We start from the raw sequence: 17,598 nt of genomic DNA on the forward strand, positions 1-17,598 counted from the left end.
CAGACTGTCACCTTCACATATATCTGACCCTATTTCGCAAATTCCTCGAAAGCAGCCTCTATCTCCAGAGGTAAAATATCACACAGAAGAGATAAACGATAGATCAAACCGGCCAGTATTTACCAACTTGGCTCTTTCGATTAGTCTAATGGAAACATCAGAACGACGTCCAGCTGTTCAGGGGAATATGCAAATATGTGGTGATGGCCATAGATATCGAGATGCCGGCCTCAATGAAGGAGGTCTGCTTCCTTTACACGAGTTCCTCCGAGTAATGCACCCTTCTCACATGATAAAGTAAGTTGCCAAGAGCACGCACATGGCGGGTACTGCTGTGGAAGGGACCTCCTGGAGCTGATATGAGACATCCTACTTAGGAACCGAGACACAAGAGATATCCCACCCAGGTATTGTTTTCAGTATCATTACTCCAGTAACATGATAATTTGTTCAAGCACAGTTGAAAAGAGAGACGTCCTTTCGTGGACTGCCAAGCCCTTTACCCATCCAACACCATTTACCCGTGGTGTGGTATGAAATTTCCAAAGCAAGGGGCTACTTGGAGGCAGGATCGAACCAACAAAATGAAATCGGAGGAAACGCGCCACCGCAACGGTATTTCGCTTACAGCGAAAGAGCTTGAGAACAGTTACCCCCTGGAGAGGTTTTGGCCATTTCATGATTCCTTGCTTGCTTGGGAAATGCAACATTGATTCTGCCAAGCGGCGAAGCGACCGTCGCTCGTGGTGGTGTAATATCGTGCAAGCCTTTGCCCGCATATGCATAGTAGCAGCCCCTGCAGGCCGGATCATTTATGCCAAGGCCTTGATCAGATTAGTGACAGAGGGTTGGTTGTGCGCGGAAATTGGCTTGCATCGACTCATAACCAACCACAGCTGGACTTATTCCTCATACCAGCCAGTACACATATAAAGCCGTCGATGTAGTTCATATCATGGCAGTGCCAAAATATTCCCACACAGCTACCCTTCAGTTCGGTCCAACAGTCGTTTCTGAGGTTCCCATCGTGGGCCAGCCCTCCACTCGATCGCTTACCAGTCATGGCTTCGTTACACTCTCTCCTATGGACAGTCTTGCCCTTCCTATCTTTCATTCATCCCTCACTTCAGGCTAGTGGCACGTTACGCGTAAACGATGAACATCGTGGCACCTTTGTGACTGCTGCTACTGTCGGCCCTTCTGCGTCTCCTATTCCTCTCGTGTCGACACAGTCTGAACCCATTGCTGTTGAGGGTGCCTACCTGGTCGCTTTCGAGGAAAGCTACAGATACGTAAGCGACCCCACCTAGTTCACCAAGGGGGAAGCCGAGCAGGTCCTACGAGGATAGAAAGCTCGTCTTTACCATAATGTACTATATTCTGGCTTCAGCCCACCGTCAACTCAGGATGATGGATTCCTGACGAAACTATCAGGCGAGCTCGGCATCCAAGCATCACTGCGAGTGGACTTGACCGGAGAGGTCTTCAACGGGGTCTCGATCCAGATCCATCAAAACACCGAAGACGTCGGCGACGTCAACAGCGTAGATGACACCTCTGCGAAGATCGCGACGCTCGATGAAGTCGTCGCCGTCTCCCCAATGCGCGAGCACCCCAGACCCAAGGCCCCTACCGAACTCCCCTCCCCGGCGACAGCCCAGTCCACCTTCTGAACGATCCAGTAGCGGCAATGTCCCAAAGACAGCGCCTCAGGGGCCAGAACTATTCCCAGACCGAGCACCTGATGGCCCAGATCGACCAGGCCCATGCGGCGGGCTATACTGGCAAAGGGCAGAAAATCGCCATCATTGATTCATGGGTGAGAGTTCTCTGAAACGTCGTTGATCTCAATTGAGAAGCAAACGGCGATGGCTATTTCCGAACGTCATACGGGAGCGGGAACTAACCGCCGTCGTTTCCCCAATAGATTGACTACACGCATCCTGCCCTTGGAGGGTGCCTCGGCGAAGGTTGTCTAGTCTCCTTCAGCCGCGAGTGGCTCGAGGAAGACGACAAGAACAACCCGGACCCCGAATGCAAGTCGCACGCCACCTTCATAGCCGGCGTCATCGCCGCGCAGCCGGGCACCAGTGGACCCCCGGGTACCGCGGCGGCATGGCGCCCGGCGAGCAGCTCGGCAGCTACGCGATCGCCGGGTGCACCCACGGCGGCAACGACGAGAAGCTCCTCCAGGCGCTCGACCAGAGCATGAAAGACGGCGTGACGGCCGTCGTCTATAGCATGGGCTACGAAGACGGCTGGTCCAACTACGCGCTCAACCTCGCGTTCGACGAGGCGAGCCGGCGCGGGCTCTTGATCGTCGCCCCCGCCGGCAACGAGGGCGCCAGTGGCGTGTTCAGGACGATCAGGCCTGCGGAAGCCACGGAAGTGCTCGGCGTCGGGTCCGTCAACAATGCCTATGAATACGCCCTTGCCAATGTATCAACCTACACCCAGAAGTCGGGTGCTGATGATGATGGTAAAGCAGTCGAGTTTGTCTGGCGAGATGGCACGGTAGGCTCCGGGGCGACCGGATGGAACAACATGGTGCTGCCACTCTGGTCCAACCTGAGCCTCTACGAAACGGGCAAGGATTGTGATGCGTTATTTCCCGACGACGTGCCCGATCTCAGCAATCGCCTCGTGTTGGTTCCGCGGACCGCCCGCTATGGCTCTGGTTGCTTAGACACAACTCTCGCCGACCGCGCCGCCGCGAAGGACGCCGCCTACGTCATGTTGGTGGACAATGACGAAGGCGAGGGTATCGAGATTGTCCGGGTCAACACGCCGGCGATCCACGCCATTGCCATGACCCACAGATCGCAGGGCGACGAGTGGCTGCGGCTGCTGCAATTCGGCGCCGAGATCATGGTTGACATGACGGCGCCGCCGGACAAGCGGAGCGTGCTCGTCGCCCCGAAGAGGCCGGGCGGCGGCCGGATGAGTAGCTCTAGCAACTGGGGCCCGACCTACGACGGGTATCTGCCCACGTCGGTCTCGGCGCCCGGGGACGACCTGCTGACCACCAAGGCGGGAGGCGGTTGGATCATCTCGAGCGGCACCTCATTGTCGGGGCCCTTTGCGGCGGCCGTCGCCGCCCTGGTCGCCGAGGCGCGGGGCACGAAGGACTGGAGAGTGCTCCGGAGCTTGTTGAGCACGACCGCTTCGCCGCTCGTGCGCGCCGCGTCACGAGATGTCTAGGACAAACCAGGGTTAGAGTTAGCATCGACCTTGCAGCAAGGTGCGGGGCTTGTTCAGGCCATGAGCGCCATCCGGGCGCCGTGCGAGATCAGCGTCCATAAGATCTTGTTCAACGACACGACGAACCGGCAGAAAGCCGTCTTCGAAATTCGCAACCCGACGCCTGAAGCCATCACCTATGAACTGGCCGACATCCCCCGCGGGTACTGTGTACCCTTTCAAGCCAAACACATGGGACCTGGGCAACTACAACGCGCTCACCAACGACGGGCTATACACGTCCGACGCGGCCATCCTCTCATATCCGAAGGGCGCGCGCGTGACCGTCCCCGGCAACGGAGGGCAGGCTACGGTCGAGGTGACCGCGTCGGATCCGCCGGGCGTCAACAAGACGCGGCTGCCCGTATTCTCGGGATGGCTGGCAATCAACGGCTCCGACGGCTTCGATTACACCATTCCCTACATGGGATTGGCGGGCAGCATCGACGAGACACCGACGATGCACTTTCTTTCATGGCAGCGGCAGGACGAGAGCGCCATCGAGCCTGGTGGCACTGCAGAGCTGCCGGACGGATATCCGAGCCTGGCGTTCGAATTGGCGCTGGCACCGCGGCGGGTCGTAACGGAGCTCCGGGACGCAGCGACAGGCCAGACACTGGGCGACCTCCCCATGTTGTTCGGGCAGATGGCTTACGCCAACGGGGGATGGTGGGATTGGCACGGAGACTTCAAAAACCGCACGCGTGTGCCCGAGGGTGAGTACGTTGTGGTGGTCAAGTCGCGGGCGGCGTTCAGTCGAAATGGCAGCAGACAGAATCGCCTCCGCTGAAGATCAAGTGGACTCGCTGAAGAGAAGAGACTGGCAAGTCCATGGAGGCGGCGGCAAAAAGGCGACTCTGGCCATGGCAGCCTGTTAGGCCATGTGAAGAAGCAGCAACCTCTGCCGTGGGCTGAGTGGATTAGCATTTCAGCACCTGGTAGACACACATCCTGCCTTTCTGCTCGTATTGGGCTCCTTGTACGCGCGCACACGTATATGAGAGTGAATTCTTGACGATGAGCGTGCAAGTCAGGCTTCCCACCTTCCTCGCTGTGGGGCATCGTTGGATGCGATGCGTACCTACGTGACGACGATGTAGCACATATCACATGGTATGCATCGCAAGCATACGCGTAATTCAACCGGGCTTGCTTGCTTTAATGCTCTTCAAATCAAGATTCTGTCTCCCATCAGCATGGCAAGTGAATTCGTTCCAGAGGGCACGGATGCGAGGGTTGTTCTCCAATGCGACATTAGCAAAAATTGGCAATCAATGTCAATGGGTCCGTAGATGCAAATACCCTCAAATACGAGGTGGCATCAGGTTGTATGGAAAACCACATCATAAGGAAGAAACAGGAAAGCAGCCAGCATGAAAGGATCAATAATCCAACTTTGAATGTAATAAATGAACAAAAAGTAGAATTGAATGCGATAGCGGAAAGTTGGGTGTTGGAAGGCGGAAAGTATCAATGATAAAAGGCAAAAAAATCAACTTAGCATCTCTTGGTTTCGATCCAAGGACCTCCGGGTTATGAGCCCGGCGCGCTTCCCCCTGCGCCAAGATGCTTCTTTTAGTTGATGACTGAAGGTTCTTTATCAGCAAATATGACTGGTACTAAGAGCTTGATGTGACATTGTGGTGGATAAGATCTCGTCACTGACCAGCCGTGGTTGCTGCTTATGGTGAGGGTTGCTTATGTGATGTTCCAATGGTGGGCTTGGTGGGCTGTTGGAAGACCGACATTGACTGATAAACTCGGGAGTTCATCATTTTGGGGGCAGCTCACGCGGGTGGACAATGGTTCATTCCAGTCACATATCCCCAAACGACGGAAAAGAAGTAGACAGACGAAAAGAAGCTGTGATGTGATTCTAGAACCTCGCCCAAAGAGAGGTACCTTGTTTCCGGTGCGACGGGCGGTCGTAGCCGGTGATACCGATTTTGGCAAATTGTTGTTGTAGTCGTCGTTTGGCTAATAAGTGAGACGGAGACAAGAACGGACACCCTTCCGCAGCCAGGACAGGACGTGCACGCGTGTGCACCTACTGATCAACTGTCCGTCTGTCTGTCTGACGGACTACATGCCTACTACTAATATCACATACCGTGCCAACGCTGGCAAGATTGCAAACACATAGCCCAGACCGATCGATCCTTCAATCGGCTGCCTGGGTGAGTGAGACCTGTGGCGGGTAGGCTCGGGAACAACGTGATTCCAATATTGAGTAGGTAGGCAACAAGAAAACGAAACGTGAGACTTGCGAAATCGTCTCAATCACCCGAGCATTGCTCACTCATTCATCCTTCCATTGAGCAGATAGGTCAAAGTGGAAATGTAGGGCAGAGACAAACGGGAAGAGTACCGTTCACTGTTCCACATGCCCCTCGCTCATCCCCTAATTCAGTGGAAGGACTACTACCTACAGCCAGGCAGGTTTTGTTCTGGAATACGAAAGCGGCAGTGATGAATGACCTGACAGAGAATGCGACGACCTTCTCACTTTAGCCTCGCAATGTGCGCCCGCTTGCAATAGCCGATCCGACCTGCAGGTCGCAGTACATACATACCTCCAAGAAAAATGCCCTACATAGATCCCAGATCGAGTTTGGTCGTGGTCAGGAATTTCGAGATTCCTTCATCGGGTGGATATCGAGTCAGGAGGCATTACGTCGTCGTCGTCTGGTCGCCGTCGATCGCTCATTGTCAAAGAAAATAGCGTACCTTAACCTGCTAACTTAGCCTGTATGCCAGTACATACCACTGCTTATTGGTTGGCTGGCTGTGCGCAGTATATGCAGGCAATAGCAACGGATCTAATTGTGTGATCTTTTTGCGGAGCCCCGTTTGCGCAGCCCATCATCAATCCATCGCCAAGGGGCAACCTAGAAGTATGTATGTAGTAGAGGGGTTGTATTCTCTCTCCTCTTACATACGCTGACGCGAGGTGGCTGACGACGGTATGAGAATAAGAGACGGGATACGTTTGTTGGCTCAGCACACAAAGCAGCTCAGGGGCTGGCTGGCTAGCTGGCTGGCTCGTCGGCTGGTGGTGTGACATCAAACACAAATTGTACCCCTTCTTCGTCTCTATCTGGCTTGCTTGCACTCATTGACAAAAGAGGAATGCAAGTGAAAGAAAGGATACTCGCCAATGACAGAAAGAAGCTGTCTCGACTCGGTTAGCACATCTTCGAATCGTTTCCAGTCTCTTTTCCTGGTTGCATCATATGGGCGAATCCGGATCATGCGGACGATGATTCCGTCACATCCATCTGCCTGCCTGCCTCTTTCTCTGCCTCGTGTAAGCCGCGGGTGCGAGGTTTCGCCGCCCTCGAAGGGGCGGCGCGCTATTTCAAATGGATGGATGCAGGGCGGGGGAGGGGGGTTGTTTAGTACATGTATGTAGCCCCGAGCAGCAGTCAGTGAGGGATCGGCTATGGAAAGGCCTGAAAAGGGAGGGGTTGTCCGTCGTCCGGCGCGTTTGCTTGTTTGGTGGAGGATACCTCAGCATGGATCATTTTCCTTTTTTTCACCACTACAACAATGGATTGAACGGCTGGAACCTCTTCTGTTGCCGATCCAGCCAGGGAAGGGGGCAAGTGTCGTCCGCAAGAGGGTAAGAAGAAGAAAAATAGGACAGTAGTAGCTGGAGTGGTGCCCACAGGGAACGGACGGACTTACTGGTCTGATAAGACATTTTCCTTACGCAGACCACCGATCTTTTCGGGTAGGTGAGAGGAAGTAGGTTTACTAGTCGGTAGTAGTGGACCGAGTATTGGCCCAGAAGCCGAGGAGGGAAAAGATAGGGGAGTGTGTATTGCAGGTATGTACATTGTGACATTTCTCGTGTCAAAGTGGGAGGAGGATGCACCTAATTGGAAGACTGCGAAACCGTTTGGGTGTGTGTGTGTGCGTGTGTGCAGGTGCGGTGTCGAACGGGACGGGTGTTAGTTAGTCGGGCGGGACCGCGGACGTGGAAACGACAGCATCCGATGGGATGTGAAATTCGCTGCGACTCCTTACTAAAGGAACGGTGTGCGTGTCAATGTATGTGCGTGTGTGAGTGGGAGTGTGTGATATCGCTCGTATCGTCAGTCAATGCTGCGCTGCGTTACCTGCTTCTGCCAGGATCATACCAGTAAAAAGTGCGTGTATGTACTTGTAGATGGGCAGGCACATGGGGAATTCAGGCAGAGAGAGGTACCAAGGGGTCGCCGTCAAGGGACTTCCAGCCATTCAGTTCAAGGGATCGGTTTGGGAATTTGGAGAAAAAGAGGCAGGCCACAGTGCCTCCGGACGGTACGATGTAGCACCGTAGAACCCCGCAGGACGACAGGGCCGTTCCCAATCCGCTGGTGAGGAGCAAGAAAAGATGCGGTTGTTGGGGGTCTGGGATGGTGGAAAACGAACTTCTTCGTTCCGCCTGGAACAATCATCTCAAACCACCAACCAATCAATCAGTGGGGGAGGGGAAGCCATACGATCAGTGTGCACCTGCCGTGCGAGTAGAATGAGGGAAGAAAGCCGACTTGGCATTGGATGAGAAGAGGAAGCCGACTTGGCATTGGATGAGAAGAGGAAGCCGACCTAAACCTATCGAGGAAGTATCTGGAATACCGTCTGATTGGGTGATACGGATATCTAAAAACATCCATCTTCAAAAATTGACCAATATCAGAGAGCGATATAGGATCACCTACAGTTTGGCGGAACCTGTTTTAGGTACATTGCGTACAGTTGCCATCTACTAATAATAGTCGAGGGGTTTCGTGACGGTCCGGGTTGTGTTCACTTTTAGGTCTTCGAGCTCGCAACCTCCCTGACTTGGACAGCCGCGAGGGCGAGGTTGCCTTGTCGCCGTGAAGAGAGTCAGTCAGTCGGCCGACCGAAGTCTGGGCCAACAGGACAAGCACAGTCAAGTCGGATGTCGTAAGGATGGGATTCAAGCGAGTTCTCCCCACCGGGGGCGGCAGGTGGCCATCAGCTTTTGATACCGCTACCCAATTTACACCAGACTACTACAACTTACATACGCCCTTGACCTTGCTCCCTGCCTGTTTGTACCGAGGGCTTACATATGGCGGTGGCTGACATGACAGATGGAACTTCATCCCGGCGACAAGGCAGCTGCGGAACATGTGCCAGTAGGTGGCCTTGGTAGCCAAGAGTCCCTTGCGACGAACAGCGCCCGCTTGTTAGTCGTTGGCTGATAGGCGCCCTAAGAATATAGCTCTATCACTTAACGCCGAGGTAAAGGACATCGGCTGCCCGGCAGGGAGTTGGGGGCCAAGATACCGACTGGCTTTTCTCCCGTCATCAACCACAGGGGCTTTCGGTTGTTGCGAAAGGGATGCTAGCGATCTGGCCATCTGGTGTGGCATTGGGTCTTGTCGAGCTTGTTTGTTCCTTGGATCGGTGCGACGCTTCACTGATCTGGCCAGGCCGCTTCTGCCCAACATCTACGCGCGGCATCCATCCAAGAAGGGCGCGCGGCAACTCTCGAGTCTGGGAAGCCGTCATCCGTATCCACGGCCTACGGGGAAGTATTCCCCGGTGCAGTTGGTCCGAGGATGGGCTGGGTGCTAGTTGTCCACGGCTGAAACCATCGGCATAGCCAGGTTCTACGAGAGTGCAGGGCCTACTCAGGTTCACCTATGTCCGTGTTGTGTGCCGAGCATTCTGCTGCAGGTTTCAGTAATCCAAGCGACTTGACTGGCGCCGGTTGCGACTCGGCTTTGGATGTGGCGGGACTCGGGATGTGCAAGGGTGCGCTGCTGACTGCAAATATATCATGGTGTATTGGGACTGTGTAATGGGCCCATCTTCTGTTTGTTGCATGGATGACATGCTTGGTGTAAGTAAATCAATTCGCGACAGTCTGAACTCGTGATGGTGACGCAAGTCCCGAATGGAGACGGAAAGAAAGAGAAAGAGAAAGAGAAAAAAAGGTTGCCAATTTGCTTTGCTCCTAATTGCAGCCGTGTCGTGATGGGTAACCCATCATGGTGCGTTTTTGAGTTTGGAACCGTGGTGAGAGACTGAATCAGCGCTGGCTCTTAGTTGCTGTCCGAATGCCATAGGCAGTAAGTAAGAAGTAGTAGGTAGGCCTGGTCATTTCGATTAGAAGGTTGTCTGCTCGCCATGCCCGCGCACGCATCACAGATATGTGCGTAAGATTACCAACCCATTCGCAATAGATTTGGGAACGAGATCGGCCGGTCCCTCTTGTTTGTGATGCTGCACTACGACACCACGTAGTGTAGGTATACGGTACTGTGGCCATCATAGGCCAGTATTTCCCTTTCCAGACGCTATCTCTCCCTCACCCCATCTTAGCCCCCTGCCCCGGCACAGCTAGCACCTAGGCAAGGCAGGTGTATCGCAAGCGCATGCGTTGGGGGAGACGTCGTCTGCCGCCGAGGAGGAATCAAGAAAAAGGGAGCGTCTAAAGTTGGCCCAGGGCCGAAACGCAGGTATGGACCCCCGTTCATCCCGGAGCTTCGAAATAAAATAAAAAGAGGGTGATATCACCTGTCGCTCTGACACCGAGCGGCCCTCATGCAGGTAGGCCCTCATGCAACGAGTCATTTGCAGCTGAAATTTTAGAGTGGTGGTCGTGACTAGGATAGGATCCGAAAGATGTCGTCCAGCTTCTGTTGAAATCCCTGGCACTCGAAGCGAAGAGGGGCTTTTTTCTCTCTCGTAGTAGTGTTTCCCGTTAGATCGGCACGCGGGAGAGGTCGGTGCGGATGAGTCTGCTGTGATGGACGGACTGACTGACTGTATTACACAGTGAGAGAAGAAGCCTGGCCAGAACGAGCCAATCACGCGACCGAGGGGCAAGACGCTTTTACGCCTATGCGTTCACCCTTTCCACAGCCCGCCCGGCCAATCCATCAGATAGCAGTATGCGTATGTATGGGAATGTATCAGCCATGTGCGCTTGTTGCTGGTCTGGCGGAGTGAAGACTTGGAAGAGTTCCTGTTGGTATGGTACAGCCCCTCTTGGTCGGGTACCCGATATATTCGACCCCTTGTCACAAATCAGGTGGGAGACAGGGTTGCAGCAGCATGGAATTCCTCTCCGCCACCTGCCGCAGCAGCAACGACTATCGACGCGCCACAGACCCCCTTCCCCTTCGACATGTTCCAACAGCAACCCTGGAGCTGTCGCTGGAAATAGCATCGCATCATGCACCGAGGTGTGCTTGAGAACATGCACGTTAGTGAGCTCAACTGAGCATGGCACGGCCTGCTGGGCTAGTGTAGGTAGAGATTACTTCATCATCCAAGTCCGGGTCCATGCCATTGTCCTGTCTCGACCTGAGATTCACGGAAATGCATCCGGCAGTCTAGAGTAGCGATAGTGAACTTGTTTCATTCGTCGCTCCCATCCTTGCAGTGCCTACACCCTGCAAATTCTGGTACTGTGGCTTGAGTGCGGTCCAGTCCAGGGTAGCAGGTAGGTACTCGGTGGAGGGCGTGCCATTAACACCATCAAGTTTCCCTGCGTAGCCGGACTACCTGCTGCCTTTCCCTCTGGATTAAGGTCCTCCTCCCAGTACAGTACGTAGCGCCCTACTTCCTACCGTAGTAAGACGCAAGTAGGTACCATTGCAGCCAGGACATTCCTTCCCAATCCAGGCGCAGGTAGCGTGGGCAGGTCTTATTATTAGGTGCTGCTGGGCTGCTGCTGTGTTGTCGGGCGGTAGGCCGTGGGTGATGATGATGCCGCTGAAAAGAATGGAATCCAGCATATCCACTGGCGCTCCTTGCACTGAAGGCAGGCATGATCATCACGACATTCCGAAAACCTGCCCAAACCCTGCAGCGTCCACCTTCAGCACCACACACTTGGGGGATTATTAGTATTTCATTGTAAGATGCTAGCGGCTGACCGGATAATGAATGGGCAACGCAACCAACCTACAATAGATACCTCCTACAAAACTTACCGACGACGGCCATTGGTAATCCGACTAATAGACAGACAGACAGACAGCACACGTACATCAGACACACACTACGACACGGGGCAACCGGCTAGCGACAACAGGGTGAAGATGCATGAGGAGTGCCACTGCTGTCCTACTCGATAGCCATCACGATTTCCATCAGGTATATAAAATATGTATACATAGACGGCATATAATGTCGGCGCTGTGGGCCTATCAGAGAAGAGCTGCCGAGTCCGTCCGGTAGGTAGGCAAGCAGGCAATATATCAGAATGCCCAAGCCCTGTGCAATCAATACTTTACATTGCTGGCCGGTATGGGCGCTGAAACGCATGAGTGTCAAAGAAGGGCATGATGTGATTGGCTGCCCCATTGCCAAATCGGGCACTTGGAGGGCAACTTGGCCGACATTCTTACAATAAGCACCGAGCTATTAGGTTTGGGGTTGGCTTCCGAGTCAACAGCAGAAATCCATTGTGTCGAGACACGAGAAGGCCCGCCGTGGCAGAAAAAAGGAATCAGGGAGAATATTGGCTTGTTGATTAACGTGTGCAGGCAGGCAATTGATAGTTAGTTGCCTTGGGCGCATGCTTTATGCAGTGATGACTGACTCTCGAGTAGGCATTCATTGTCCGTCCATTGGCCGTGGGGACCATGGCCGAGATGTTTTTTTTTTTTTTTTTGATTAGCGATCGCCTTTCCAGAGTCTAGCCAGCGGGTCCCTCGTTGCGTATCTCAATCGGCGAAGGTTGGGAGAAAGATTCGTATGTATGTATGTATGTTGCAGGTATGTAATACCGCACACGGACGTAGGTCATCGTAGATTGCGACCGACGAAACGAGCCTGCAAGTACGAGAAAGCCTAACCTAGAAGGAGACGAAGCAGAACCACACCTCGTGTCTATTGCTTGGCCCGAGCCGACACACACTTCGCACTCGTGATATCCAAGCCAGATTCCGGTATCAAAAACCCAGCGATGGCACGCACGGCTTGGACGGCTTGGTCGACCATGTGCCCTGTCCATCCGAATGGAGACGTCGGTGGTTTGTTTAGTTAGCCAAGGGTCTGATTGGCCCAGCAGAGTTGCAAGCGGACGATGACGGCGCCTCTGCTAATAGGCATTCAGCGACACAGCAGCAGTCTCTCTCCAGAAAGTATCGACTACGAGAAGTGCGTGGAATTAGCCGTCCACGGTCCATGGGTCAGCCTGACTTGCTATCATCGAATATCATCTCACAAAAAGGCGAGAGTTAGGGAAGTGGGGCGCGCGCGCCTTCGCCGGTCTGCCTGTCGTCGTCGTCTGGCCCGTTCTATTACTGGCTGGGCCTTCTCGGAGAAGGGAGGTGGGAGGAGTAGTAGGTACTTACGTTCGATTCGATTTAGATCCAGTCATCGAAAGGGCTCCCGTGCAGGGTAATCTGTACATACTGTATGCCGCCCGCGAAGACGCCAATGACATGCCAGCAGTATCATCCATCCTCCGGTTAGTATCAGGAGATATGAACAGAATACTCAGCTCGAGGATGACGCCAAGGATGTATGCATAACAACCCTGGCGAAGGCTGGGCAAAGGAGACTCCGTGAATGCGCATATCCAAACTCTCTTCCTGTCCCTTACGCGTGGATCTCGCTCATCGTCACGCCCACTTGCAGGCATGCAAGAACAAGATCTCGTTCTTTCTTGACCGACAAGATTATTAATGGATGGGTGATCGTATCATCATCCGCCCAGCTTGATCCAACCCCCTCACTGAAAGGATCCTTCTGCGATCCATCTCATCAAAAATCATGCCTGCCCTGCCTGCCCTGCCGGAGTCCATCCATACCGGCGGATGGATTGCTTGGAATGTCGGAGATTCATTCATAGTAGCAGCATGCATAGCATAACACCTAAGCGGTGGATACTCCGATAGGTGCGTGCCCTTGCGACGAATCGAAACGAAGAGTTGCCTGTATTGGCAATTAATTGCCTGCCAACGCTACGCGACGCTACGCTGGTCACAAGCAACCCAACCTGCGACTTACACCTACTTCGTCCGTCCTTGTGTCTCGTGCGCGGCCGCGTTCCCAATTTGTTTCCGGCCGGTTGCGGGTGCACGCAGCGCCAGAGACACGTTACCGAAATGGTAAGACCGGGGAGTCCTTTTTCCCTCCAGAACCCTTTCTTCGACTTCTTACTCACTCACTTACCCCTTGCTGGCAGCCGGCCAGCGCCCGCGCCCCCTCCTCATCATCAGACAAGAGAGTGATGGACATGAACCAAGCGAGCTCTCGTACGCACTAACGCTTTGCTGTTTGTGGCAACCTCCACGAAACAAGAGCCAGGAAGTCCGTCGTAGGTTGCAATCAAGAACGACAACAATAATAGATCGCCCACACAAGGCCCATGTTTCAACCGTTGATTGATGACAGTGAACATGGAACCTTGAATACGGGAAAGGAGGCATGACGACGGACGGATGTAGGAAAGGAAAGCTATGTCTCTCATATGTACTATTTTGTCTTGGGCACGATGCACAGCCGGCCGGGCAAGGGCCTAAGGGCCCAAGCCAGCCAATGGGTACAAGTAGATCGCCCTGTAGCACAGTATTTCTGTGCGCCTATCTGCACTATACGGTATTTTCGCCCTCGGTAGTAATTCCTGAGCTGGCAATCTGGGCCCATCTGCTGCTAGCTACAACGCGCCTGTGCGCGGGCATTAATTCGATATGACTTCTCCTGGAGATGTCTTTGGCAACTCTACATAAGGAATGAATCCAAACAAATCTCGATTGCAGCCCGGACCGGACTCGACCTCAGTCTGTTTTGCATGGTCTTGTTGTCGCCCGTCTCGTGTATAGATTCCGGACTGGTGTTGAACATCCACATAACCTAAAATGAGGGCCGGGGTTTCGCCCATTCCGTCAGGATACCACGCAATTCCTGGGTTGTTGGGCCGAGCCTTCCACTGTGTCCATGATGCGAAGTGAGTGTTTTATTTTATTTTAGATCCAGCGCCGTCAGATTGGATATGGGCTTGGATTGGGTGGTAGTAGTCGGTGGCAGGTATTTTGGCTTATGACCAGGGTCTCGGATTGGAAACACATACCTTGACTGCCCACTCACTCACTCACACACTGCTTGCTGGCTGCAGTTGGGACTATCATTCTCATCCATCAGATCCATCCGTCGTCTATACGTACAGTGTGTACATAGTGTGCATCCCTTTCTTCTTTTCCTCACCCGACCGAGACGACTGACGGTCCAGGGGTGTGTATGTGTGGTGCGTGTGTGTGTGTGTTAGTGTCGCGCGCGTCTTGTTCTGGCTGGGTCTGGTCTACATAGATACATAGAGGGCCACCCCGGACGACGTGCTACCTACCTACGCCTACATCTGACCTGCAACCACTTTACACCAGCATGGTCATCGACACGTCGCGTGTTCGGTTCGATGATTGCCATGCCATGGAAACCGGTCGTAATGAAAAATGCGCCCCATACCTAAGGCGTGTGTAAGTACATGGACATGAATCGGCGCAAGCGGGATTGTGAATGAAACTCGAGGCTATCAATCAATCGTTCAATTTTTCTCTAAACTCCCTCCTCGCCCTTTCATCGCGCATTACGTGGGGACTCTTATTCCCTGCCCTGTCCACTCTGAACGCAAACCCGCATCCTTGACGAACGGACGGAGGAAGAGGCTAGAAAAGTACAGCGACTAGGTAATGATTAACCCCGGAATGCGAGTTTTCTCACACTCACACACACACGATCCATCTCGCTTGCTGGCCGGTGGTTTGATTGATGGTCTCAACTTGCTTTGCTGATGCCGCCGTGATGCTTTCCCTTTCCCCCTACCTACCAGTACCTACCTTGCCTAGGTATCTACCCCCCCCTCCATCACACATCATCCCAATACGGCATGTACATTTCAATAGGGCCATCCCAGGCAGGTTTCTTTTGCCACTGCCGTGTATGATAGGGCGGACTCCTCTTGGGCGCGCGGCGTTTGACCTCGCCAATCCAAAGTTTCGTGTTTCCACCTTTTTTCGCATCTCGGTCGGTCGGGAGGTGGTCCAACATGACAATACAGTAGACCGACAACGCAAATTCCTGTACCGTAATACTGTGCCCATTCTCGCCAAAAAGGTTCTGCCTACGTTTCGTGGGGCAGACGCCTGGATCATGAAGTGTGAATATGTGTGTGTCAATATGTGTGTTGGTGTATGTACTAGTTTTTTTCTTTTTTTCTTTCCTTCCTTGTGCGGGCGGGCGCCTCGCCAATGTCCCACAGCCAGAGAGGCAATTTACTTATCCCGGCTCTGCAAGCCCCAGCAAGCGTTGCTCAGGCGGTCACAGGTATGTATGTATGCATGTATATGTGGTATGGAGGCATGCAGTGATAATTGAGCCCGAGCAGGCTTCCTGTTGACTGGGCTGGACCGGACTGGATGAACGGCCGACGCACTGCCCTGGCCATGTCCGCCGATGGTAGCATATACCACTACTATCCTTGGCCCTTGCAGTTGCAGCACCAGCAAGCAGCAGGGAAAGACGGCATGGGGCCGTGTGGTGGTCGACGGGCCACACATATCGCACAAACAAAGACAGTCCAGGTGTCGGTCGGGCAAGGCTGCTTGCTTGTTGTTGCTGCTGCTTACTGCTGCCGCTGGCTCCTGGCTCCTGGCTGGCTGGCTGGCCTAGTAGGTCGGGCGGACTGGCAGCCAAGCAACCTTGCCCTAGTCAGTCAGTCCATCCATTGACGATGATTGATCCTGAACCCTTTTTTTCCCTCATCCAACAACCACACAGTTCTGAAAACAGTGTGGCATGCCGCCCCTTTGGCCATGCATCAAGGCTAGAAGACTCCAGGCTAGGCTGGCATTGTCTGGTCAGCAGTGTCTGGCTTTTTTGCTCTGATGGGCTGCGCACCGCACTACACTATTACCAGCAATACTCCGCTTCCTGTACTGCATGTGCCTAAGCTAGCTGAAAATAACAAATCGCTACGAGGATGCCGGACGGAATCCTCGTACGCTCGGCGCTCACAATTCCATGATCAACCTGGCAAGTAGCAAGTATGGAGTTGGGGGCACTTTTTTTTTTCTTTTTCTTTCTTTTATCGCCGTTCAAGTTTTTTAGTTTTTTTTTTCTCTGGTTAATCGGCATTTATTTTTTCTTGCCCTTCCCTGTCGGTCGTCCCAGCCAACCTAAGCGACTACGAGGTGTAATGGCATGGCCTGGCGAATGCACTAAAAGGGTCCCGGCTGGGCTCTAAAACACTCCTTTCCCAGCAACACGCACAAGAGGCCGGCAAGAGGAGGAGGCCCCAGTCCGTGGAATCCACGTTTCTCGTCAGGCTTTGAGAAGCGGAGTTACGATTGGTCGAAACCTTGGATGATCGAGAGAGTCGCAAACCAAGTGTGCTAGGAACCACTTCGTTGTGCAAACCAAGTGACGCAAATCCCCGCCGATGAATCTTTTTTATCTTTTTTCTTCTTCTCATCTGCTGGGGCTGATGATGGATGGGCACTTGCAAAATCCATTTTTTTTCCCCAAGATTGATGAGGAGGGTTCCTTGTGAGTCTTGGACCGTCGGTGAACTGAACTAGAGGTATATGCGTCGTGTGTGTGTGTGTGTGTGTGTGTGTGTGTGTGTGTGCATAGGTACCGTAGGTGTACGTGCAGCAAAACACAGCACGGGAGTATGACGCTCCTCGGTTCTCGGTGATGCGATGCAAAGTATTTTATTTGATGTTATTGAGTCTGTTCTAACTTCAGGCATTCTGCCTTGCTTTGCTTTGCTTTACTGTGTGTGGAATCCAGACGTGGGCAAAGCCTGGGTTGGCCGGATGGATCTCGTTTTGATTGCGATTGTGCGCAGTTGTGTGTCGTTGGGTGGATTGATTGGGCGTATCACGGCACTACACCACAGTTCAGTACATGCCTCCCCCTACGCCTCCTGTGCACTGCAAACGCCGCAGCAGCACCACCACCTACCTATCCCGGAGGTAGGATGTAGGATGTATCTACAGCTCCCTAACACTATCACACGCTGATGGACGGCATGGGCCTCCCAGCCCTGGCCGAAAAAGAACGAGTCCCTTTTTTATTAGGCATTATTTCCTTCTTCCTGCTTGTGCTAGATTAGTGGGTTTGTTCTCATTCTTGCTGTTTCCGCAGCACCAATTTCAGAGCGCGAGCGGTGATCCATCCACCAACGACACAACCAGTCGGGACTGGCCAGTCAGAGTCAGTCAGTCCAGCCGAAACTAGCATGTCATGTCTATCTTCCGGTCGGTCGGTCATATTTGCGGTACGAGCGATGTATTGATTACATTGGACAGGTTACATGCTCCTCTGACCTGCCTACCTGACCACTTCTCGTTGCCCTCCCCCCAGCCCAGTGCCCAGTGC

At 53.4% G+C, this 17,598-nt stretch overlaps 3 protein-coding genes across 3 annotated transcripts; all 3 read left to right on the top strand.

Moving 5' to 3' along the window:
• Positions 1 to 1,061: 1,061 nt before the first annotated feature.
• Positions 1,062 to 1,673, top strand: PG997_002291 (uncharacterized protein; the record flags this gene model as incomplete). Its single annotated transcript, XM_066806606.1, has 2 exons — positions 1,062 to 1,292; positions 1,350 to 1,673. 2 exons carry the CDS (start codon positions 1,062 to 1,064, stop codon positions 1,671 to 1,673), a joined length of 555 nt encoding a protein of 184 aa, XP_066673902.1.
• Positions 1,674 to 1,690: 17 nt separating this feature from the next.
• On the top strand, positions 1,691 to 3,201 carry PG997_002292 (uncharacterized protein; the record flags this gene model as incomplete). Its single annotated transcript, XM_066806607.1, has 3 exons — positions 1,691 to 1,819; positions 1,928 to 2,065; positions 2,092 to 3,201. The coding sequence occupies 3 exons, from the start codon at positions 1,691 to 1,693 to the stop codon at positions 3,199 to 3,201; spliced, it is 1,377 nt and encodes a 458-aa protein (XP_066673903.1).
• A 60-nt stretch (positions 3,202 to 3,261) lies between these two features.
• Positions 3,262 to 4,030, top strand: PG997_002293 (uncharacterized protein; the record flags this gene model as incomplete). Its single annotated transcript, XM_066806608.1, is given in 2 exon segments — positions 3,262 to 3,411; positions 3,425 to 4,030. The coding sequence occupies 2 exon segments, from the start codon at positions 3,262 to 3,264 to the stop codon at positions 4,028 to 4,030; spliced, it is 756 nt and encodes a 251-aa protein (XP_066673904.1).
• Positions 4,031 to 17,598: the final 13,568 nt, after the last annotated feature.

Source organism: Apiospora hydei (genome assembly GCF_038363865.1).
Source record: "Apiospora hydei strain CBS 114990 chromosome Unknown utg000003l_segment0_segment0, whole genome shotgun sequence".
NCBI lineage: Eukaryota > Fungi > Ascomycota > Sordariomycetes > Amphisphaeriales > Apiosporaceae > Apiospora > Apiospora hydei.